Source organism: Bidens hawaiensis, unplaced genomic scaffold (genome assembly GCF_021521415.1).
Source record: "Bidens hawaiensis isolate Kalapana, Puna unplaced genomic scaffold, B.hawaiensis_p1.1 tig00037369_1, whole genome shotgun sequence".
In the NCBI taxonomy this organism is placed as follows: domain Eukaryota; kingdom Viridiplantae; phylum Streptophyta; class Magnoliopsida; order Asterales; family Asteraceae; genus Bidens; species Bidens hawaiensis.
Genome location: NW_027505476.1, coordinates 28,200 through 53,952, shown reverse-complemented (window position 1 = coordinate 53,952; position 25,753 = coordinate 28,200). Strand labels below are relative to the sequence as shown.

Sequence of the window (25,753 nt, the reverse complement as noted above, 5' to 3'; positions counted from 1 at the left end):
TGCAATTGTCAAACGTTGACTACCTTGTTAATTCGAATAGTAGGATAAAGGTCACCTAACTACTATTTGAATGAAACGTTGGGTTCTAGATTTTAATCAATAATTGTCTTGGAGACATTAAAGGGTATTAAAGATTAAAATTTTATTAATATCGAAAATACTAATTTGAACTTTGTTAAAATTCTTTTAGATGGCCGCAAACAACGCGCCGAACACAATTATCCCACACGTGCATAATCTATCACTAAGATCCATTCTAGATAAGGATCGTCTAAACTTTAACAACTTCATGGATTGGTATCGAAACTTGAGAATTGTTCTCAAGCAAGAAAAGAAGTCTTATATTTTAGACGATCCTATTCCTGATGAACCCGATGTCAACAACTTGGATGCCTATGCGGATTGGCTGAAATACAACGAGGATTCGGTGCAAGTTTCTTGCCTCATGTTGGGAACAATGATTCCCGAGATCCAAAAGGATTTCGAGAATCATGGGGCGTATGACATGATTACCCAGCTTAAGGAAATGTTCCTTACTCAAGCTAGGGTTGAGCGATTCGAAACGGTTCGAGCGCTTCATGCATGTCATATGGAAGAAACCCAATCTGTTTCATCTTATGTACTTAAGATGAAGAGCCACATTGCTCGGCTTGAACGGCTTAACTGTCCCGTCTCAAAAGAGTTAGCCACGGATTTGATCCTAAATGGCTTAACTAAAAGGTTTGAGACATTCGTCATGAACTACAACATGAACGGATGGGACAAAAGCATTGGTGAGCTTCACGCAACGCTTAAGACAGCCGAAGCCGGCATGGGTAAAAAGGTTTTACCCGTTCTTGCGATCAATGAGGGTGGCTCAAAGAAAAGGCATCACCCGGAACCAAAGGCAAGGGTTGCCGTTGGCAAGGGGCAAGTCAAGAAGGGGTTCAAGGGAAAGGCAAAGGCGGAACCAAAACCAAAGAAGCTAAAGGTTAGCGCTGAGGATCTGTGCTTTGGTTGTGGTGAGATAGATCATTGGATGAGAAACTGTCCGACCTATCTCAAGGAGTTGAAAGCTAAGAGGGATGCAGGGCAAACCTCAGGTACAACTTTCATGATTCACATTGATCTTAATATTATTTCTTCTAACACATGGGTATTGGATACCGGATGTGGAACTCATATATGCAAATTCATTGCAGGGGTTCAAAAGAAGAAATGAAGTGAAGAAAGGAGATATAAGTCTTTTCATGGGCAATGGAGCAAAAGTTGACGTCCAAGCCTGAGGAGATTATGTTTTAAAACTTCCAAATGGTTTGGAAATTATTTTGAAAAACATTTTATATTCCCCTAGTTTGACTAGGAATATTATCTCTGTATCTGTATTAAGACAATCTAGTTATGACTTTAAGTTTGTTGATAATGGTATTTATGTTTTCATGGATAATGTCTTTTATTTTAAAGCGATGCCGTTTAATGGCATTTATGAATTAATTCATGATGACTCATAAATTGATAACTCGTTGTACCAAGCTAACACCAAAAGACTCAAAATGGATTTGAGTAATACTTTTCTTTGGCATTGTCGTCTTGGTCACATAAACAAGAATCGTATTCATACACTTCGAAAGAATGGTCTTTTGAAATCAAATGTTGATTCATTTGATGAATGTGAATCTTGTTTATTGGGAAAGATGACCAAAGAGCCCTTTAATGGAACAAATGAGAGGGCGAAAAACTTATTAGGTATCATACATTCGGATGTATGTGGACCTTTTAGGACAATGACAAGAAATGGTGAAAGATACTTCATTACCTTTACCGATGATTATAGTCGCTATGGGTATGTGTTCTTGTTAAGACACAAAAATGAGGCCTTTGAAATGTTCAAAGTCTTCCAAAATGAAGTACAAAATCAACTCAATAAAACAATCAAAGTACTACGTTCTGATAGAAGAGGTGAATACCTCAATGATACATTTCTAGAACATCTTAGGAGTTGTGGGATTGTCTCACAACTTACTCCACCTGGAACACCACAACATAATGGTGTGTCAGAGAGGAGGAATCGAACTTTATTGGACATGGTTCGATCCATGATGGCTAGAAGCTCATTACCTCTATCATTTTGGGGTTTCGCTGTGATCTCCGCTGTTCGTATTTTAAATATGGCACCAACCAAGAAAGTGGATAGGACACCTTTTGAAATATGGCATGGAAAGGCTCCAAAATTTTCATATTTAAAGGTATGGGGTTGTGAGGCTTATGTTAAGATCTACACCCCTGAAAAGCTTGAATGTCGATCCATTAAGTGTATATTTGTAGGATATCCCACGGATTCATTGGGATATTAGTTCTACAATCCAAGCGAGCATAAAGTGTTTATAGCTCGAAAGGCTAAGTTCTTGGAAAGAAGGTTCCTTATGGAAGGAACTGATAGAACTGTAGAACTCGAAGAGGATCGAGAACTACAAGCTGATACACGTTTGGTTGACACTAGCAATCAACAAGAGGTTGTTGAGGATGATCAAATGGTTGATCAAAACACACAAAACATTCGAAAATCTAGTAGAGTTAGCACCCCACCTGAGAGATATGGATTTTTCATGGATGGATGCTACGTGGTAGATTCGGATGAACCCACCACATACCAAGATGCAATGTCGCAATCTGATTGTGACAAATGGCTAGAAGCCATGAATGTTGAGATGAATCCATGCATGACAATCAAGTATGGGACTTGGTTACTCCACCTCTAAATTCCAAACTCGTCGGAAGTAAGTGGGTTTTCTAGAAGAAAACTGATATGCATGGAAACTTGGATACTTATAAAGCTAGACTTGTAGCAAAGGGTTTCACTCAAACTCAAGGGGTTGATTATGATGAAACTTTCTCGCCCGTGGCAATGCTAAAGTCTATCAGGATATTGTTTGCCATAGCCGCATATTATGACTATGAGATATGGCAAATGGATGTCAAAACTGCTTTTCTAAATGGGCATCTTAATGAAGATGTTTATATGGTTCAGCCTGAAGGTTTTGTCGATCCACAACATCCTAACAAAGTATGCAAGTTGAAGAAATCAATCTATGGATTGAAACAAGCATCTAGAAGTTGGAAGCACCGTTTTGATGATGAAGTTAAGAAATTTGGATTCATCAAAAACGCTGATGAAGCTTGTGTGTATAAGAAAGCTAGTGGGAGCATCATAACCTTTTTGGTATTATATGTCGATGACATATTACTGTTTGGAAATGACATTCCAACCTTGGAAGGTGTAAAAGCCTGGCTTGGAAGCTGTTTTTCCATTAAGGATCTTGGTGAAGCCGCCTATATTCTGGGAATAAGGATCTGCTATAGGATCCATCATGTATGCCATGATTTGCACTAGACCGGATGTGTCATGCGCCTTGAGCATGACAAGTCGATACCAACAAAATCCGGGAACTAGCCATTGGATGGCTGTTAAGAGCATATTGAAATACCTTAGAAGGACTAAGGATATGTTTCTAATATATGGCTCTGGTGAGGAGGAACTCGTTGTAAAGGGTTACACTGATGCGAGTTTCCAAACTGATCGAGATGATTCTCGATCACAATCGGGATATGTTTTCGTTCTCAATGGTGGTGCTGTCTCATGGAAGAGTGCAAAACAAGATGTGGTAGCCTTATCCACCACTGAATCAGAATACATCGCCGCCTCATTGGCAGCTCAAGAAGCTGCATGGATTAGAAAGTTCATTACCGATATAGGGGTAGTCCGTACCATTCAGGACCCTCTAGAAATCTTTTGTGACAACGAGGGTGCGATTGCTCAAATCAAGGAACCCCGCGCACATCAAAAGACTAGGCACATTGAGCGGAGATTCAACTACATAAGGGATGAAGTTGAAAAGGGAAAGATATGTATTCGCAAAGTTCACACTGATCAAAACATTGCGGACCCACTCACGAAACTCCTTGAAAGGCCGAAGCATGAGGGTCATACTTGCGCCTTAGGACTTCGATATTCTAGTGATTGGATTTGATCAAAATTTGTATTTGGATATTGGAACAATTTTATTTTAACTCAATCATATGGTTTTGGTTATGGTCATGTTCTTGAGTTATGTTCCATTTTAGTATGTTTAAATCCGTGAATAATTTGAATTATTCTAAACGTCCGTAGTCGTTCATATTTGTGGGAACAAATGTGAAAGTAAGACTATTATGAACATTTGATTGGTAGATATTCATGAGGTATGAATATAGCAAAGGGTTGCTGCCAAGGTTCATAGATATTTATGGGATAAATATTGGACTGACCCGCTCTCAATTTTACTGCATGGAATCCTTGGGATTTGTGATCATAAGTAAATTTGAGTAAAGGCGAACTTCATAGTATCCTCTGACCTGAAATACATATTGGGTCTTGATATTCATCGACTATTATGCTTTGACTTAGTTCTTCGCTGCTCTGAAATGTGTCAGTACATAAGGCTAAGCTCAAGTATAGTACAAGGTGATAGTGAGAGACGTATGTAGTCAATATGGGATTTGTCCCTCTTATTCTTTGAGAGTTAATTGTCTAAGGCCTGACAAGTTAAATCAACAGAGAATGATCACTCTGTGTCTCTGGATTTAACATGACATTTGTGGCAAAAGGATAAATGATAGTTTCACCTAAATCATTTTCAAGTATGGGACTTGAAAGGGATGATGTTATTGAATGGCACTTCGTCATGCGTATTAGGGGTAGTAAACCGTAGTTAGGCGGTATTTGCTACTTGCGTCAATCTTCTATGTAACTTGTGCAAGTGGGAGATTGTTGGAAATTAGAGTTGATGTGGCTAGTACGTATTGATCCAAGTCGGGTCATATCCAATAACAAGCTAGACAAACACCGAGAATATTTGTTTATGTATGATATGATCATAAGTAAATGAATATTGACACTTGAGTTATTTGGAAAAGGGTTTCTAAATAAAAATGTACTTGTGTAATAAACAAATCATATGAATGATTTATGTTTTATGAGAGAACATTACATGTTGTTAATTAAGTTCGTTAAATAACAATATGTGAATAATGGTTACTAAGCATGTCACCCAACATGTAATAAGTTTTGTTATATCTTATAAATATATATATGGATATATATTTATGTTATAAAACCAAATTAATAATATTAATAATGTAAAGGAATCTCTTACACTTGATATTATTTTATTATTAAAGTTGAGGTAGTGGAGACATGCAATGGATACATTGGTGGAGAGAAAGATGCTTTTGAATAAAACCAAGTCTTTCTCTTTCCTTCTTTCATAACACATAATTAATTATACACAAGTAACAAAGGTTTCTCTCTTCTCTTTTCCTCTTGGATTTTCGGCCAAGGAAGAAAGGCAAGGAAGAAAGGGTTATCAAGTGTTCAAATCCTAGCTAGAAGTGGTGTCTTGTTGGAGCTTGGGGTATACTAGCTTGAGGAGCTTCCATATTCAAGTTCTTGCCTTTCAATCATCATCCTTTTCACACTTCTTTGGTTACTTGAAAGGTAGTTTAACATGCATGAACTTATAGTGACATGCATGTGTTTGATAGTGTGTAATTCGTATTTGGATCCGGGTTTGGGTTTTGCATGTATTGAATTGGTTCTATACACTAAAACTAACAAGATTTAAAACTTATATCCGCTGCGTTTTTGGTAAAATAAGGATTTTATCACTTTGATAATCTTGTTAAAACCCAACACTATAGAGTTTAGTGGTACCGAGGGACCAAAATGAATGGTAAAATGGATCGAAAAGACTGAATCTTTTATACGTTCTGGTATATTTTATAGTCAAGTATGTTACCTTCACGTTTATATACCATCCCTTAATGTGTACGATTCTACAAACCCGGGGACAAGAGAAATTATTTGTATGAATTAGGTATAACTTAAAACCCTTGTGATAGAGCATTTTTGCCCAAGACCTGATATACAGAAACTAGAACATGAACTCTAGAATATAGAAATGAATGGTGTTGATCACCTAGGATACACCAACCGTTTTAACGAACTGGCTCTTCTAGTGCCATGGTTAGTTACCCCATAACTAACAGTATCTAGCGCTACGTTTGAGGATTAATCCTAGAAGTGAGAAGTATAGTCAACGCATTAGCCCACCCAACTCTTGAAAGTGATTTATTGGGAGCCGACATTGTTGCATTTGACCTTTCTAGGATCGGTGTATTCAGAATTTCATAGGAATCGTTAGGTAAAAATCAAACTGATTATGCATCTAGAGTGCAGGGGAAATCACAGAATAAACGCGCATGTCTTAAAACCAAGAATTACGCCAAGACTAGCTTCGATGTGAAACGAGATGCGTATAAAGGGCCTTGGCTGAAGTTTGGGAAGGGTCATTATCATCATATAGGTGAATGCCGATCGACTATGTGACGAAAATGTAGAAAGATTTGGCATTATACCTCTAATTTTCGAACCTCTGTGGACAATGAAAACCGACCATTCCAACCTTGTCGTCCGCAACCACCTCGACCCCAACCATTTCTTATTGATTTACTCCTGGTAGAATTAGGAAGTTCCGATGTAACGATCGGTATGGACTGGCTATCTAAGTAAAAAATAGAGATCGTTTCTAAGGACAAAACTGTTACAATTCCCCTTTCGGACAATGAAATGATCACTGTACAAAGAGTGAAATCTGGTGTTGCATTGCCTCTCGTATCTCATCTTAAGGTATTAAAATATTTAAGCCAAAGATGTATGGTATATTTGGCAAGGGTAACAATTAAGAACCCTGATGAAAAACGTATATAATACATCCCAGTGGTATGGAATTATTTAGATGTTTTTTTTGATGAATTGCCTTGATTACCACCTACCCGACAAGTCGAATTTCATATTGACCTAATACCAGGAGCAGCTCCTATCACTAAGGAACTTTACCGACTTGCACCTTTTGAAATGCAAGAATTATCCAATCAATTGAAAAAATTAGCAAACGCCTAAATCACCAAATGAAATTAGCTAGATATTACGGACGTTTCATTGAAAACTTTTCCATACACAGCTTTGCTAAGCATATACATTGTGTTAGGAAAATCAGGGTCTTCGAAGCCTGGAGGTTGAATCACATAATCCTCCTAATATATTTTTCAATTCAAGAAATCAGATTTTACATCTAGCTGATAAACCTTGATGTTCTTTGATGTTGCATATGCTAGGAAGATTCTAATTGCTTCAAATCTTACAAGTGGGGCACATACTTCTTCAAAATCAATACCCTCCTCTTGCAAACATCCAAGGGCTACAAGTCTAGCCTATTTTTCGCCACAATCCCTCTTTCATTTCTCTTATTCCTAAAAACCCATTTGGTGTCTATGGCATATTTTCTTCTTGGATTCTCAACCAGTTCCTAGACTTGCAAATATCATAACCATTCCAACTCATCTTGCATAGCATCTACCCAACTGTTATCTTTCAATGCTTTAACATTGTTCTTTGGTTCAATTTGAGATAGAAAGCAGGAAAAGAGACAAATATTTGTTGTTTCATATGCAGATCAACAATGATATTCTCAGGAGGATGATTTCTTTTAACTGAAGAGGTTTGGATGATTGAACATGTAGTTTGATCAGGATCTAAGATTAAAACATTCAAATCAAGTTCATCATTGTTTTGATTTGAAGTGTTGGATGTTGAAGCAACATTGTTTGAAATACTAAGATTTTCAAATAAAGATTAAAACATAGTATGAGTATCATGTTGAGTGTGTTCATCAGGAGATTTAATTTGATCTTCTATAGTTACAATTCGATCTGACTCCTTAGTGTCAACATACAGCTCAATTTCTTCATTATCAGTTGAAATCTTATTTTGAAATGGGAACTTAGTCTCATCATTAGCAACTTTGGACCATAATTTATCCAAATCTATTTTCATTTCAGCATTTTCTTTTGGAAAACTTTTTCGATATGCACTTTCTTCAATGTTCAAGGTATATCTTGAATGACTTGGTGAGCTTTTCAAGGACTAACAATCAACTATGACCATCAACAGTGTTGAAATGGTTTTCATTGAATATGTACAATTTAAGAGGATTCAATCACACTTTAATGATCTTTGACATAGACTCTATAAGCGTTTGATTGTTATGAATATCGAACAAAAAATGATCTAAAGATTTAGCCTGAAACTTGGTCAAGTAGTCCTTGGTGTTCCACAAGTAAAATTTGCTATAAAATGGTATAAGAAACTTGTCATAGGGCTTTCTATTAAACAAATTCTCTTAAGGAGTTTTGTTATGACTTTTGTTGAGAAGTACCATATTTTGAACATAGCAAGCTGTGTTGATAGCCTCAGCCCAAAAGGAGACAGGTAGAAATGAATTAGCAATCATGGTTCTTGCAACTTCTATTAGTGTTATGTTTTTTTTTCAGGAGTTCTAGGAGCACAAAATTGTAGAAATATGCCTTTTGAAATACAAAATTCAGCCATTACCCCTTTCTTGAACTTTGTGCTATTGTCACTTCTGATTATGTTGACCATCTTGTCAAGATGATTCTCCATTATTGTAATGCAACTTTTGATTAGCTCAGTTGTTTCATCCTTTGCAGACAATAAATACGCCCATGTGAACCTTCAACATTCATAAGTTATCACCAAACAATACCTTTTGTTTCCAATACTTAGAACACTCACAAGACCAAAAAGATTCATGTGAAGCATTTCAAGCACTTGATCAATTGAGTTTTCAGTTTTGATTTGTGTGATGATTTATGTTGTTTAATATTTTGAAATAAAGAACATTGGTCTTCTAGCTTGAACTCCCTTACAAGCAAACCAATTACATTCTCACCTTTTACAAGTTTGTTCATGTTCTTTAGATTAACATGACACAATTTCCTATGCCATAACGTTGATTACTTTTTAGAATCTTTTGAACAAAGCATGTTCCTCCTCTTGATATTGCATATTTCATGCTTAGCTCATATAGATGCCTATTTCTAGTAGCCATCATCTTTATCATATCAAAAGGAATCACAAAGTCGGTTTTAATATAAAGCAATGTGAATCATCAAATCCCACTTTATAACCCTTGTCACAAACCTGTGAGATTCTTAATAGGTTGTATTGAAGTCCTTTAACATGTAATACATTATCAAAATATATCTTTCCATTTGTCAAGATTCCTGTACCATCAATCCTTCATTCTTTCTCATCACTTCCAAATGCAACAGGTTCTTTATACTCTTCTTCATATTTAATCAATGTCTTCTTATTGCATGTCATTTATCATATGTCAGTTTGCTCGGTGGACTAATCCTGCAACATATGCCAGTTTACCCTGTGGAATATTCTTGCACATTACTTCACAAATCTCATCAGTCTCATAACCACTCTCATCGGATTTCCACAACAAGCCACAATACTGGTGCATTCTTCTAATATAGTTTCTCTTCTCTGTAATACTTCTTGGTGTTTCATCTTTTAACTTCCAAATAAAACCCCTTGACTCATACCCATTTTTCGTTAGGTATTTTTCATCACCATTCAGTTCTCTCCTTGTTTTCTTTGGAAGGTTCTTGCATTAGATTTTTCTTTTACACTAGCTACAAAAGATGAGACTGATTTCTCAAAATCAAATGAACTTTTCGATTCATGTGATATGAATGAACAAATATTCATAAGTTTCCTTTCTATGGTTTTTTTAATTTTTCACATCATCTCCCACATCCTTCTTAGTACCATTCTCCAAATACTAACATACCTTTTCTTGTAGAAAACAAAATCTTAACCAAACTTGTTGGAGTCAGGAACATGAAAAGGTTTTAGAGTGAATCTATCTTTACAAGAATCAGTATGATCCCATAAACATTACAAATCCTGCACCAAACCAGTCCATTATGCTTTGCAATTGAGTTTCCATTCTTGTACCTCTCACTTGGACTTGGAGGATCAATTCTAATGTTCTTCTGATAGGTGATTTCTCTATCAAAGTTGATTGAGATTGGTTGAAACACATCAATCTTTTCATGAATTTTAACACCTGATCCCTTGACAAAAATTACGCTTTCAAGATTTACTCTATTTCTTCTTCGATCACATTCTTTTGTTGGACTTGATATCCTTCTTGAAAAGTACTCAACATCTCCAATGTCAAACAACTCATGGTGTGAAACACAAATGATAGATGGGTAGGAAATAAGTGATGTCTTTTAAAGTTTCTTTACATCTCTTGTTCAATGAATAACCTTGTTTTTTTCATTATTGAATTGTTTATTCTTTGGTGATTGAAGGTTTATCTTCTCTTCAGGACTCTTGTTTGCACATGAGATTTCATTTATTGTTTTTCTTTGAGATCCTCCGCAAATATCAAATGATTTGTGATCCTCTCTCATTTGTTAATAATTTTTCTTCAATTTACGAGTTATTGGGGATAATTTCTGCATTTGCTTTGATGGATTTTTCTTTTGTGACTTCTTCTTGATCTGCTCAGTGGTCTTGCTATAGTAGCTTGAGCTTTAACTCCTCTGACTGCTTGAATATGTTTCAACATTTTCACTTGAATCTGCTGTTAAATCACCATTTTGGTCATCTCGAGTCTTTGTAACTTATGTAATTTATGTTTATATTAATGTAAGGGCATTTTGGTAACTACCAGACCCATTTGTTAAGTTTATAAGTTCATTTGTTAAGTGTGTTTAACTAATGATGCTATATGTGTTTGTTAGTGTCCATCCGTTAAGGAAGTTTGACGAATGGACCTTATCGTTATTATTTTGTACCCATTAATCATCGAATGTTCACAAAGGGAGTATAGCAAATGAGTCATTCACTATACTAATTTTGTTCTGTATTGTATGAAGAGGAATGAGGCCATTCATTACGGACTGTGTAACGAATGGCATTCATCTTCTATAGATAGGTTGTTCATAGCCTCATAATTTAACTAGTGTTTATGATTATTTCTCTAAGTCGTTACTCTGCCAAAATCATTACTCAATACTTCGTTCATATTAATCTATTGCTAATCACCTACATATATCAAATTGTTAGAGCAAATTATCTATCGTTAGGTCTTGGATTAGTTAAATGAGTTGAAGTGTTAGAATATCATGTTAAAGGGGCGTATAAGTCTTATATGCCAATATACTTATATGGACCTATAGGGTATTTGTATAAATAGATAATTTGTCATATATTATATCAGTTCTTAAAAATCACATGTACTTACATGTTATATTAATATTAGTGAATGTTTGTGTGAGTTGCTATGTGTTTTATCCCTTTGCTTTGTGTTTCCGCCATTAGGCATCGTATAGTATTATTAAGTGACTTCGATCCGCATCACGAACTTTCAAGTGGTATTAGAGCTTAAGGTTCATGTTTGCTACCGATTACAACACTTTCAATGGTTAATTGTTTAAGATTGAAGATTCAAAGTAAAAACTCAAAGACGGACACAATTTTATCAATTACTCTTTCATTTATGGATCAAATGTCAATAGCTTCAGAGATTATGTTCGTTATTACTAGTTAATTACTTCTGCACGAGTGATTTTGATTATTTCAAGATCAAATTTGAGATTTTGATTCTAATGGATTAACAATTTATTTCGTCGTATAAGTTTCTGGTTCACGTATAAGATGATAAACATCCGTATAAGTTGTTATCTGGAGTACAAGCTTGTTTTGGGCATGTAAGGTGTTTACACATATAAGCTGGTTATACATTGTGATCTTGATCATATAAGTGGAATGGTTTTATACGCTACAGTGATTGTTGTTCGCATAAGAGGTTACACGTTGAAAACATATACGTTGGTTTCTTGAGAAACGTATAGGGGTTATACGGGGAATTGGTTATATGTTCGTATAAGGTTACACGTGTGATTTCTTAGTTTTGTGCAAAGTTTGCAAAGATGGAGGATTTAAATGCTTTTGTGACACATTAGTCACTGATACTTGAGAATATTAACTTGGAGAACGAAATGGGGACATCGAATAAGCCACCAAAGTTTTTAAGGATGGAAGATTAATCGAGTTAGGCCGATAAGTTTGAGACTTATGTTCAAGCCGTCAACTATGATGTTTGGAAAGCTGTCATCATTTGTCTCAAATTCCCGAGGCAGAAAAAGCAAGATTTCTTCGTGAGAAAAAGATGATGAATTTGTTCCAACAATCAATCAAGTCTGAGATCTTTCAATTATTACAACACAATGGATCTTGTCGTTCAATTTGGGAAGCTTTGTTGAAGAGGGATAGAGGAATCCTGACATGAGAAAGTTCAAGATTGGTTTGTTAAAGAAAGAGTTTGATATTTTTAGTATGGTTAAAGGTGAGTCTATGGCACAACTAATTGAAAGATATTGTCATTTGGTGATTAAGATGAAGCGTTTGGGAATTAATAAACAAGAGTATGAATACATTGATAATCTTGCTGATTCATTATCTAAGGAATGGGAGACTTTTATAATGATTCAATAATCAAACCCAATCAACTATGCAAGACTGACTCTAGCACGTTTCATTGAGAAGTTGGAAGCACAAGAGCTTGAAATTCGAAAGAAGCGAAGGGATAAAACACATAGCAACTCACACAAACATTCACTAGTATTCATATAACATGTAAGTACAAGTGATTTCAAGAACTGATTCAAGATATGACAAATTAAGCTATTTATACAAATACTCTATAGGTCCATATAAGTCTAGTGATGTATAAGACTTATGCACTACCTATAAGTCTTATACGTTGGTAAAACTTATACGCCCCTTTAAAATGATATACTAACAGTTCAACTCATTTAACTAATCCAAGACCTAGCGATAGACAATTTGCTCTAACAGTCTCCCCCATGGATATTGCTTGGTCTTGGTGTCTAAGCAGTAGACACTGTGATAGTCTAACAAGTAATTTCGTACTCAAACATGTTGATAGTCTAACAAACTCCTGCTTAGACACCAAGACCAAGCAATATCCAAGGGGGGGACTGTTAGAGCAAATTGTCTATCGCTAGGTCTTGGATTAGTTAAAGGAGTTGAACTGTTAGAATATCATGTTAAAGGGGCGTATAAGTTTTACCACGTATAAGACTTATACGTAGCGTATAAGACTTATAAGCCAATAGACTTATATGGACCTATAGGGTATTTGTATAAATAGCTTAATTTGTCATATCTTGAACCAGTTCTTGAAAATAACTTATACTTACATGTTATATGAATATTAGCTGGTATCTTTAAAAAACATTCCATTTTAAAGTATTTATTTGCAATCAAGCTTGTCTCTTTCTTTTACTACAAGGTCCAATTTAGTGCTCCACCATTTTTCACATCAACTCAACACTTCTAGAACAACCTTCTGCAGAAATTATACCTTACGAATTTGATTCGAGCTTCAAGTCTTAATACGAGTGATGATTTCTTGTTACTAGACGTTTCAAGATCTGTAAAAAATTCTTGAATTCCCAAGGTTATAGATCCGGATTTGAAAGAGGAGGAGGAGGATGTGTGTTAATGGTGTAGGTGAAATGGATAAAATGGAGATGTTAGAATTTCAAAAGTAGGGTATATGAGAAACCAGTGTTTGATTGGTTACTATCACACCCCCATCTTAGGCCTAGGAGTGTGATCAATAGTTGGCACCACATTTGTAAATAACTCAGAGTAGCGGGTTAATGCAGAAGTCTTATAAAAACATGTGGATTTAGATTATAAATATTTACAACACAAAAGACGAGACAAAAGTCTCGTTTAAGTTTTACTTGTTTATCAGTTTACAAAAGCATCATATTTAATGTTTAAATAAAAATATCTAAGCCATCGGATTCTTGAGCCCTTCGTCCTTCAAGCTCTATTCTTGGTTACCTGTAAAAAATTAGAAAATATGTCAGCAATGAATACTGGTGAATATGCTGACGCTAAAATATTTTCTTTACTTAATCACCCCTCGAGACCACATAAGTCTTGGCCCATCTTGGCTTAGGAATAATCAAATTAAACAATATCATTATAAACTTGAGTCTCTACACTAGGTCACCTCAGCAAAACATCGCAGCGTTTCGACATACCTTAGGTACCATAAATATACCCATGGTCAGTCTCACTCGAACGTAACTTAGGTCCGGCCCATCGTGGATGGAGGTCGTGACCAATCGTGGTGCGATGTGCCCAGCGCATTTTACCACATATGTAAGGATCCAGACAAACGTATACTACAGCATGAGGGTTAGGCTTATACTCTTATTTACAATGTTTCTAGAGACACTTAGTCTCATGTAAAGTTTTACACATAATCAAGTTGACTCGTTTGAAAACAAGTTTGTAAAAGTGGGGCGTATTCACCTTTTGATTGTGATCGGTTTCCAACACCGTCTGTGGGTCTTTCCCTTGCTATCTCGCACCTATAGTACGAGTATAACTTTTGTTAGTCAGATATACAATCCGGCTTAAGACCGTTAGTCTTAGTTTTATAATCGTCACCTCGATTCTTTTTTTCTTTTACTTTAAAACCTTTAGTTAAAAAGTAACATTTATAAACCTTTAGTTTATTTTATAAAACCCTACGTTTCTTCTTCTATAAGAAACGTATTTCTTTCATTTCGTTATTATTTAAGAATACTCACTATTACTTAAATAATACTTATAACAAAGAATTATATTCACACTTATATATATATATATATACTTGTATTTCTTTCTTCTCTTTTCTTTGTTATAAACTTCTTTTATCCTCGAGGTATCGAGTATAACCTCGACTGACTTTAGCGTTAAGCTTTTATAATATTTTATTATTATTTTATTTGGGCATTATGCCTACCTTTGTTGTCTTATAAATACCCTAGAAAGTTGGGCAGCACTTCGACGCCTTTCACTCTTTTCAACTCTCGCTTGATCAACACTTCACTCGAGTATGCAAAACGAGACACCAACTCTTCATGGCACGTTCTTCAAGATGATCATCGGGATGTCGAAACAACACCACCCTCTTGTTTGGAATGTCATCGGGGAGTGGTCCGAATATCGAGGTATAACACGGAAATCGAGGAATCGAGGGTACGTTTACCGGGGGATCGGGGCACGAACTTCGAGGTATGTTAGTGAGATGTTAGAGAGAGAAAGAGCTACTAATTTTTGGATGTGGGAAATGAAATCCCGAACTTGCTACTTATAGACATTTTCAGGGAGCCCATCGCGGTACGCGATGGCCTCCTGGTCACCTGTCGCGTACCGCGACGTAGGCCAGGTGAGTCACACAGTAGACCTGCCAAGTGGCGACACGTGGCAGGCGTTGTGCCGCATGGCGGCGTGTTGCCACGTGGTGGCACGTGCCGGCAGGTGGTGCCACCATGTGCCACGTGGCACACGTGTCACAATGTGTCAGGTAACCCATCGCAGTACGCGATGGGTCTCTCTTCTGATCCATCGCGTATCGCGATGGGTCAGGAAAACCGAATTTTCAATTTTAACTATTGAGTTTGGAAATTTGCAGAATTGGTCCCTTGACTTTAGAATTTTGACATTTTTGGCTCGAAATTTCTGTGATGTTACAGTTACGATATCAATACCATTACCATTGTGTATTGTGTGTGTTGAGAGTGCAGTTGGACAACATAAAAGTACTCAAATGATTAATAATAAGAACTAATAATTTACTCAATACATTGCAGGGTATTTATAGACGATGATCTCAATCATTATACAAGCCATAACGAATTAGCGACATTCGCTATCATACATAAACATCTTTACTTTATTCTAAAGAACAAGCACATTCATAGTCCACATTCATTAACAAGCCTAACTAAAGTCACGAATAAACACACGGGGACACATTCGTTATTATCTACTCTAACAAATGTGTCTTACATTAGCGAATTAAGCATAATAAAATTACCAAAATACCCTTATACTTTATACAAATAACAAATACGTTAAACAAAAACTAGGACGCATAAAACTTGTACGATCAAACTCCCCTCGTCTCATCCTCTTTATATTCATTGCTTGAATCTCTTAGTCTTCCAGTCCACACAACTATGAATCCCGAACGCATGAAAACATGAAACACATGTTGGAATTGCATAGCAACTTCATTATCTCTGACATCTACCCAACGAATCTAATTCTTGTAGAACACTTCATTTCCAGACTCAGATACGTTAACCAACCACATAGGGTCTATAACTCTAACGAACTCAGTCTTCAGCCAAGATCCCAACACTATCACGGATTCATCTGTTCGATTATCATAGTACCACCTGTTGAATTCTTTGGAAAGACTTTGGGGAAATGTCTTCACAAGAACTTTCTTTAAAGTACTGGGCGGTTTTACCTTAAGAACCAACTTCCTCCAGCTCATTCTCAGATCAATCTCGTCGATGTACTTGTGTGTAGGAACTTGCGGCTTGAAGTAATTGAACCCATACTTTACCTTGTGTAATAGATGCCTATAGAACCAATTTCACCATGATTGACGAATGATCTATTGGCCAATGTACTTACACCCCACCTCGGAAATGAGAGAACATCAGCAATACGTTGGAAGTATTGGATGTTGTGCTCCCATTTTACAATGCAGACGTTCAGCTCTGACTTGTATAACCATGAGATAATGTCAACTTTTACCGTCTTCGAAGTGATAAACTTCTTCATCTGATAAGTTGTTGCACGAGCCTCCAGCTTCTTATCATCTTCTGGTTTAACATACCTTAACAAACCAATAAGTTTGTTAATCCTCGATTTATTGAGCGTGAACATCCCCAGGAACACCCCATCATCTGAAGTTCTTGTATCATCCTAACTTACTTTATATTTACCCTTTTTCTTCTCTTTTTCTTTCTCCAAACGCTCTTCGGCTGCCTGATAATGTTCTGTAGTCAAAAATGAAATTCCATGTTGCTGCTCAACCTGATGAAGGATTCAGCTAGAACAACTACATGCAACAGGAACATGTAGTGGAGCTGATCCAAGAAAAGGATGCTGCTGAGGTTGTTGCTGAGGAGGTAGTTGAAGATGTGTTAATTGAGGGGGTAAAAGTTGTTGAAGATAATTCCATCATCAAGAAAATTACTAATGTAGCTAATGACGATGAAGAATCTTAACCAAGATCTTATGGCAGGATTCATCCTATCCCTTCTGATTTCTTTCAATCTATTTTGCCACCAGATATTCTTGAACGTTTTGTAGGTTGGTTTAATGAAGAAGAAATGCCTCGTGGAAAGATTGAGTTTGGGGAGAATGACATTGAAAAAGAAGTTGTCAAGGTTCAAGATCAAGATGTGGAATCATCAATGGAAAAGAATCTGGTTGATGTTGATTTAACTTATCATTATGCAATAATGGCAAACCAGGTAAAATTTAAAATTAACGTGTTTAAATGTGAAAAGTGTGAGATAGGTTGTCATGAGTGTGATTTTTAATATTTTGAAATTAAAATACATAAAACAAACTATGATAACATTTTTCAAGATTTTCTTAAAATAAAAGAGGCTTTTGAAAAGTTACAGGAATGTGAGAAATGTAAGAAAAGTGTATGGAAATGTGGTATTGATGAGAATGCCACTCTTAAGCAAGAGTTACAATCTATAAAAAATGTGTATTGATTTAAAGCTTAAGAGTTACTAAGCCTCATCATGTGTACTTGATCATATTAGTCCCAAATAAGATAGTATCGGTGTTGGGAATAAGAAAAATAGCTTGGGATATCATTATGTTCCGCCTCTTATATGGAATGCTTATGTTCCAAAACAACCTGATGGGTTTGATAAGGTGATGAATGTGGAAGTTAACACTCCACTGAATGATCACGAGACATTGTTGCCTGAGTCGATTGATGTGCAATTTGGGAAATCTGTTAATAGTATTGACTATGAAAGTGAAGTTTGCAAGAATATCGTTGAGAATGTGTTGTATGATAATTTGCTTAAAGAGAGTATCAGATGTAAGACCTGTGTGCATGAACCTAAGATCAAGTTTAAGGATTTTCTAAAACAAGTTTTTATCATAAAAGGCAAGTTTTGGGTTTATTGGGGGTAAGCTGAAGGATGTTTTCAAGAAAATTGTTTTTGTTAAAGGCGTAACGTCTGAATATGAAAAATTAAAAAAAAAATCAAAAACAAAGGAATTAAGATTTTTTCAAGCTAAAGGAAGAACGTGAGCGGGTCGTGAATCAATCTTCACTAGTTGAAAGGTTAGTAGACCAGCGAAGATGTTTTAACTGTAATGAACTACGACATATGTTCTATGTGTGTCCTAATCGATTCCTACATGATCATGTTCAAAAGAATGTGGTTAAGAAACTATTTGTTAAATCTGCAAATGTGAAACACACAACTCCATTAAAATTTGTTCCTACACACATTCTCAAAAGACATGTGGATGTTGTTCCAACTAAGAGTGTGTTTAAGGTTGTTGATTGTTCACATTTGCAAAATCACAAGTTGTATGAAAATAAAAATTATGTTGTTCAAAACTGGGTGGCAAAGTCTAAAAATAATTATTTAAATTTTCCTAATGTGTGTGAAACTGTAATGAACTACGACATATGTTCTATGTGTGTCCTAATCGATTCCTACATGATCATGTTCAAAAGAATGTGGTTAAGAAACTATTTATTAAATCTGCAAATGTGAAACACACAACTCCATCAAAATTTGTTCCTACACACATTCTCAAAAGACATGTGGATGTTGTTCCAACTAAGAGTGTGTTTGAGGTTGTTGATTGTTCACATTTGCAAAATCACAAGTTGTATGTAAAGAAAAATTATGTTGTTCAAAACTGGGTGGCAAAGTCTAAAAATAATTATTTAAATTTTCCTAATGTGTGTGAAACTGATAAGTCTCAAAGTTCTAGTGTGAGTTCAAATGTTGACACTGGGTCAACTAATTGTGAATTTGATGATTGTTTGGAATATGAGTTGTCTAGTAAATTCAAACAACCCAAGACCAAAGGGGCTTGGTTTTCCTTGTGTCACAAACCTATTGCCTGATATGTAGGAGCTCTTAAGATTCAATAACTAACGTTAGATAATGGATAGTGGAACTTTTAGACAAATGACCGGAACTCTTCATTTACTAAAAGATATCAAATCTATTAGAGGAGGTTATGTTGAGTTTGCAAGAAACCAAGGCGGTTAATAGTGGGTGAAGGAATTTTGTCAAATGGCATGGTTATGTATTGATTCAGCAGATCAGCTTGTACAGACCTTTTACTTTCACTTTTCTCCAACCTTTTCTTCATCTCCACAATTTCTTTCCTCAATCTTGTATTCTCCTCAGTAAGACTTTCAATTCGAACATCTTGATCCTCAACTCTATTCTTCATCAAATCAAACTCTCCTTTAGTCGGGCCATCCAAAAGATTGACCCTGTGGAGTAAACTTCGGAGTAACTTCCGGGGTAACCTTTACAGTAACCTTAGGAGTTTTCTTCCTTTGGGATGACTGACTAGTCTTCACTTCATGAGTCTTCAAAATGTTATCATCATGACCCAAGTCAACCACATGCTACTGTTCAACTTCCAAATTAGGCATCAACTAACCAGCAACCACTTCGGGTTCTATCACATTCTCCTCCCTCAACATCAGGTTCGTCAACTAAAGGCAATGAAGTACTAGCATGTAGACATGTTCTTTTTACCCCGTGAACCCTTCGTCTTCTTTGGTTTTACTTGTTCAGACACGTAAGACTTATCAGTCTCATCCTCAGTCTTCTTACGTTTCCTCTTATTTTTAAATTCTAACATCGCACAATGATCTGCCAATAATCTCCTCTTACTCTCCGAATCTGACTTAGTATTCTTGTCATCATGACCAGACGTGGCATAGTGTTAGTGCATATTGTCTAATGCTAGGTCTTGTGGGCTTAATATGTCATAATTTTATAGTTAAGGGGCTGAATAGTAATCATTAAAAACTTGTTAAGGGGCGTATAAGTCTAAGTAACGTATAAGACCTATACATAGTGTATAAGTCTTATACGCTGACCAGACTTATAAGGCTTATAGATGGCTGTATATATAGGGCTTTCATGTCATAATTTGTAATAGTTTTTTTGGAGAATTATCATTAGTTTGTACTCTCAATGTTATATCAATATAATGATGATTATGAGTGAATATGTGATCAATTCCATTATTATATGTTTACGCCATATGATATAGTATAGTAAACACAAAGTTATCAATACGTATCGTATTGTTCTACACGTATATGATGATGTTTATGATCCGGAATCAGGTCTTTCAAGTGATATCAGAGCATTTGGCTTGTGTTTGCTACTGATTTGAACACATGTACTTGAAGTTTTGAAGATTTCAAAGTCAAAACATTAATTTGATAGTTTACCTGGTTTTCCATTAAAGCATGATGATCAGTCAAATTAGCATCAACCAGTTTCTCACCCTTTGTTGATTCCACATCCTGATCTTGAATCCTGATAGCTTCCTCTACAATATCATCCTCCCAAAGTCAATTTTTCCATGTGGCATTTCTTCTCCATTAAACCAACCTGCAAAACTTTCAATAATATTAGGTGGAAAATAGATTGAAAGAAATCAGAAGGGATAGGATGAATCTTGTCATAAGATCTTGGCTCAGATTCCTCGTCGTCATGAAGTTCATCAGTAATGTCTTCGATTATGACATTGTCTTCAATAACTTTTACCTCTTCAATCAACACATCCTCAGCAACTATCTCCTTAACAGCAACCTAAGATTCTTGTCCTTGCTAGCATTCTTCTCCTTGATCATCAAGTTGAGCAGTTGCATGATAAGCTTTAGACGGTGGTTCTTTAGGTTTCCTGGAATTGGAAGATTCAACATGGTGTGGATAATTCTGGTGATAGATTACTTGTCGGTTGTAATCCCTTCCAAACGGATTAGCACTATTATCACCCTTTGAAGTGACCTTTCTCCTTGAAACGAAAAAAATCCCACTTTCGACTTATCAAAACCCAATTTAGATGATGTACTGATGGTCGGGCAAAAGTCGAGTATATTATTACATTATTTGTTTACTTTTAGTTTAAATATTGTGTGAACTTTGGTACTTCAACCATGTTTATGTGTTTCAAGATACTTGACGTTAAGGATGCTTAGCGGAAGGAATTACGGGCTTGGAACGAAGATGTAGAATGCTCATGATGATTGGCACACTTTCCTATGCAAAATAAATGAAGAAAATAAAGAAAATTATGTCAGACACCCTTAGCGCGGCACTAAGGGGTCCTGATGGTGATGTCAGAATATCTGTAAGATCATCAAAAAACTGAGTCTTTAGTGCGGCGCTAAAGTCTCACCCATGGGATGTTCGCTAACATCCTCCTGACGGAAAAAATTACCTTAACTTTGATATAATCAGTTTTTCAACCCCCATTAAAGATATCCTTCATTCCTTGAACCAATGAAAGCCCTAGGACGATTTTGCACCATGCTGAGGCCTCCAATTCGTCCGTTCATCGCATGCTTTCGTCCTCTCATCAGATAAGTGAATCATTCGTGATGCTGATGTCACGCTAAACCTTTGTATTCTCTTTAGGCTAGGGTTTTGTGTAAACTAACTTTGATCAGATTCTATGTTTTGAATGCTTATGAACTTGATTGAATGTCTTTAATCTTGTTTTACATTATGAATTGATTGTTTAAACAGTTTATTATTTTGATTATCAAACTTTGCATCCCTTTTCTGGTTGTGTTCATCACATGTAGGGTTAGCTCTTATGTCATTGAACCAGTAATCGTTTGTCATTGCTTAAAATTGAGTTTCATACATTAAACTGGTAATTGGGTAAACCAGGGTTCAGTTGTGTCAACAATTCGGTTAGGGTATCGTTTGTCCTCACAACCCAACTGTTAGGTTTAGTAATTACTACGCAATTAATCTTAAAGAATCTTTGATTAGTCGGTCATCACATTACCTGAAACCGAATTGAATCATTTTCCCATAACTGTTTCCAACCGTTAAGTTATAATCGTGTGTTATTATAATCATCTTTATAAATTGCTTGACATCGTCTGTCCACTTTAGTTAATTAGTTAATAATCATGAACTTTACTTGCACTTTCCACTGATTCCCTGTGGAGATGACCTTACTTACCCGTACTAGTTATAGGTATTTAAGCATCATAAATACTTGTTTTTTATTAGAGCACGACATCCTTATCAAAATGGCGCCATTGCCGGGGAATCAACGCGCAAAGTGCTAGTTAGATTAGTTTTTAATTTTTTTTAATTATTTCTTCGTTGAGTTTACACGAGGTGTTAGTGATTTTTGTCTGTGCAGGTAACTTTACAAGTTTGATGCAGACGAGATATTCCCATGAGAAAGAGTCGCTTCAGTTTGACCCTAAAATTGAGAAAATAGCAAGACGAAACCGAGCAGCTCAGAAACCCATACTAAACCAAATACTTGAAATCATAACACCAAAAGAAGACACTATGAGTACCCGAAACAGAAGAGTCACAAATGTTTACAAACCATATAACCAAGAACAACCAGTTCCTCAAAACCAGAACGTTAACCGTGACAGAAACCGCAATATGTTCAACCAAAGAGATGTTAACCATAATCATAGAAACATGGATGATAATTTGTCAATCAGAACCGCCCCAGTAAATCGTCAAAGACACGATGATTTGAGAGAGGAAAGACCCGATGTTAATCGAGCTCGTGCACGAGTGGAAAATTGGCATATAGGGGACGACATTGGTTTCGATTATGAGGATGAGGAGGAGTTTAGAGATGAACAAGGGGGTCGATATCAGCAACAAGATCCCCGTGATGACCAAGAGATTAGAAAGCATCATCCGGAAAATCAAAAAAATCGAGCTCCAAGACGGCAACCAAACCATGAACAGCTGTACAATGATTTTGATGATGGAGTTCCAAGGGCATTTGTTCCACCACCAGTCAGAGGCGTTCAAAGCCACTTCATTTCACAAGTGGCTACGAATTCTCTACCGATCATTATTCCAGTCAGACGTGGAAGAACTTTTTCAGTAAGGCAAAATAGTTTAACGGGATTACCGACATTTCATGAAAAGGCTACAGAAGAACCATACTTACACTTGAGTGACTTCAACTCGATATGCGCACTCATCTCGAGTCAAGTTTTTACTGTGGAAGAGGTGAAGATGGTAGTTTTCCAGTTCAGTATGAAAGACGCGGCAAAGCAGTGGTTTCTATCGTTGCCATCCGCTAGTATTTTTACTTGGGAAGACTTGGAACAGGAGTTTTTAGACGAGTATTATACTCCATAGAGAACCACAGAGGCCCGTAACAACATTCGAAACTTTCAGCAGATCACCGGTGAAACTTTCTACGAATTATTCCAAAGGTTTAAACGATTGATGAGGACTTGTCCGCATCATGGGATTCCTTTATGGGAATTGATAAAGGCATTCCACGATAGTCTCTCAAATGATTATGTTCGTGACCTCCAAGCCACCACGAATGGATCTTTTCTTGTGAATGATGAAAACGAGGATTGGGGACATTTGGAGAGACATGCGAGTAATTCAAAGAGACAAGCACAGTCGAACATGATGTCAAAAAGATAAGTGGTAAAAGCAGTTGAAAGTCATGGATCAAATAATCGAAGGGATAGACTGGAAAAGAAGATGGATAGGTTGTTGGTTGCAGGTGTACTAGGAGCTGGAATGTCGGGAAAAACATATCCGATATGTGAAGGTTGTGGTGAATTAGGACACGAGGTTCCGATTTATGGGCTTGTGCAAGATTAAGAAACTGAAGAAGAAGAAGAAGAAGAGGTCAACTATGTGCGGGGTGAAAGGAAGTATAATAATATGAGTTCAAATACTTATCATCCGGGCCTCATGAATCATCCAAACTTTAGTTATGGAAATCCGAACACGCAACAGAACCTGAATTTTCAGGGTAGTTTTCAGAAGACAGGTTATCAGTCAAACCATAAACAATGTGGTAATAGTTCGGGCAGCAGTCAGAGTGGGTACAATCAGAGAGATTCTGGGGGTTACAGTAAGGGTTATCAAAAGAGTTATCAGCAGGGGCAAGGAAATTCTTCGGGTAACAAAGAGGAGTCACTTAAGGACGTGATGGAGTTATTGAAACAAATGAAGGCAGAACAAGAGACTAAGAATAGAAATCAAGAGACTTAGAATAAGGCATTGAATCAGAGGTTGGAGCTTCAAGAGAAAGAAAATGCTGCAAGAGATAAACAAGTTAGTCAACTGGCTGAAGAAATGGCGAGCCTAAACCGAAATCCATCCAAGTTACCGAGTGACACATTGAAGAATCCTAGCCATCAGAATAACAGCTCTTCAAGTGGGAAGAATACCCACATTAACCAGGTAAGTACCCTTAGGAATGGTAAGGTTTATGATAACGGGGTAAATCCACCATCCTCCTATGTTGAAGGAATGGTGGAAGATTTGGGATAAAATGGGAACAGTGATGATGAGGTGGAAACTGCACCAATAAATATATCAAAAAAATTTATTAATAAAAATTCAAACAAATCGGCAAAGGAAAAAAAGAAATGCCAAACGCCAAGGAGACGGGTCCCGCGGGTAAAACCGTTTCATTTCCTCATGCATTGGTGAATCCCGCAATATCATCACTTAAAGAGAGGGGCCCACAACAGGAGGAAATGTGGGAAGTCTTTAAACAAGTAAAAATTAATTTACCCCTCATTAATGCTATTAAACAAGTCCCCGCATATGCTAAGTATATGAAGGACTTGTGTACTCAAAAGAGAACTCATAAGATGCCCAAAAAGGTCGATTTAACGGCTAATATGAGTTCGGTTTTGATGGGAATACTCCCACCCAAGCTACAAGACTCAGGAATGCCGATAATACCCATTCAAGTGGGCGATTTTAAAATGACGAGGGCGTTATTGGATCTTGGAGATGGGGTGAGTATCCTCCCGGGAAGCTTCTATGACCAATATGATTTTGGTCCACATAGAAAAGCTGACACCGCCGTGGTGTTGTCCTATTTTACACTTAATCTTCCTAGGGGAATTGTTACTGATGTAATTGTTATGATCGAGGACTTTTATTACCCGGTTGACTTTCTGGTTCTAGACTATGTCACGGTTGACCCAAAACGGCAACCGAACGTGATTCTCGGTAGGCGCTTTTTGGCAACCGCAAATGCTTTAATAAACTATAGAACTGGGGTAGTTGACATGGCTTTCGGGAATAAAAATCTTTGGTTAACTTGTTTTTCAAACGTTTCTAACCCTCTGGTGAGTGATGAATGCTTCCCTGTTGAAATCATTGACGGGTTGAATCCTCATGAGAATGAGGATGATGCCACAGAGGAGTGTGTTATTTGTTGTAGGTCAGCAGTAGAGCATTCACATCAGTTAAAAGAAGAGGAAATAGCAGTTGAATTTTATGCTGCAAGTATCGGGAAACCGTCATGGTCTCAACAGGTGGAAAAACTACCGGACACTATTTACTCCAAATTGAGACCTTCACTTGAGAGTCCTCCGGTAGTCGAGTTGAAGGAACTCCCAAAACACCTCAAATATGTGTTTTTGGGAGAAAATGATACGTTACCCGCCATCATCGCCTAAAATTTAGAAGAAGATCAAGAAAGGGAATTGATGGTAGTGCTGAAAGAACATAAGGCAACACTTGGGTGGATGATTGCAGACTTGATGGGAATTAGTCCGTCTATCGTGATGCATAAGATTATCACAGATCTCGAGGTGAAACCCGCACATGATGCACAAAGATGGTTAAATCCGAACATGCGGGAAGTTGTAAAGAAAGAAGTTTTGAAATG

At 36.6% G+C, this 25,753-nt stretch overlaps 1 protein-coding gene across 1 annotated transcript; it reads left to right on the top strand.

The window, feature by feature from the left end:
• Window positions 1–24,722: 24,722 nt before the first annotated feature.
• LOC143613421 (uncharacterized) lies at window positions 24,723–25,541 on the top strand. Its single transcript, XM_077087129.1, has one exon. It carries the CDS (start codon window positions 24,723–24,725, stop codon window positions 25,539–25,541), a length of 819 nt encoding a protein of 272 aa, XP_076943244.1.
• The last annotated feature ends 212 nt before the right edge of the window (window positions 25,542–25,753 follow it).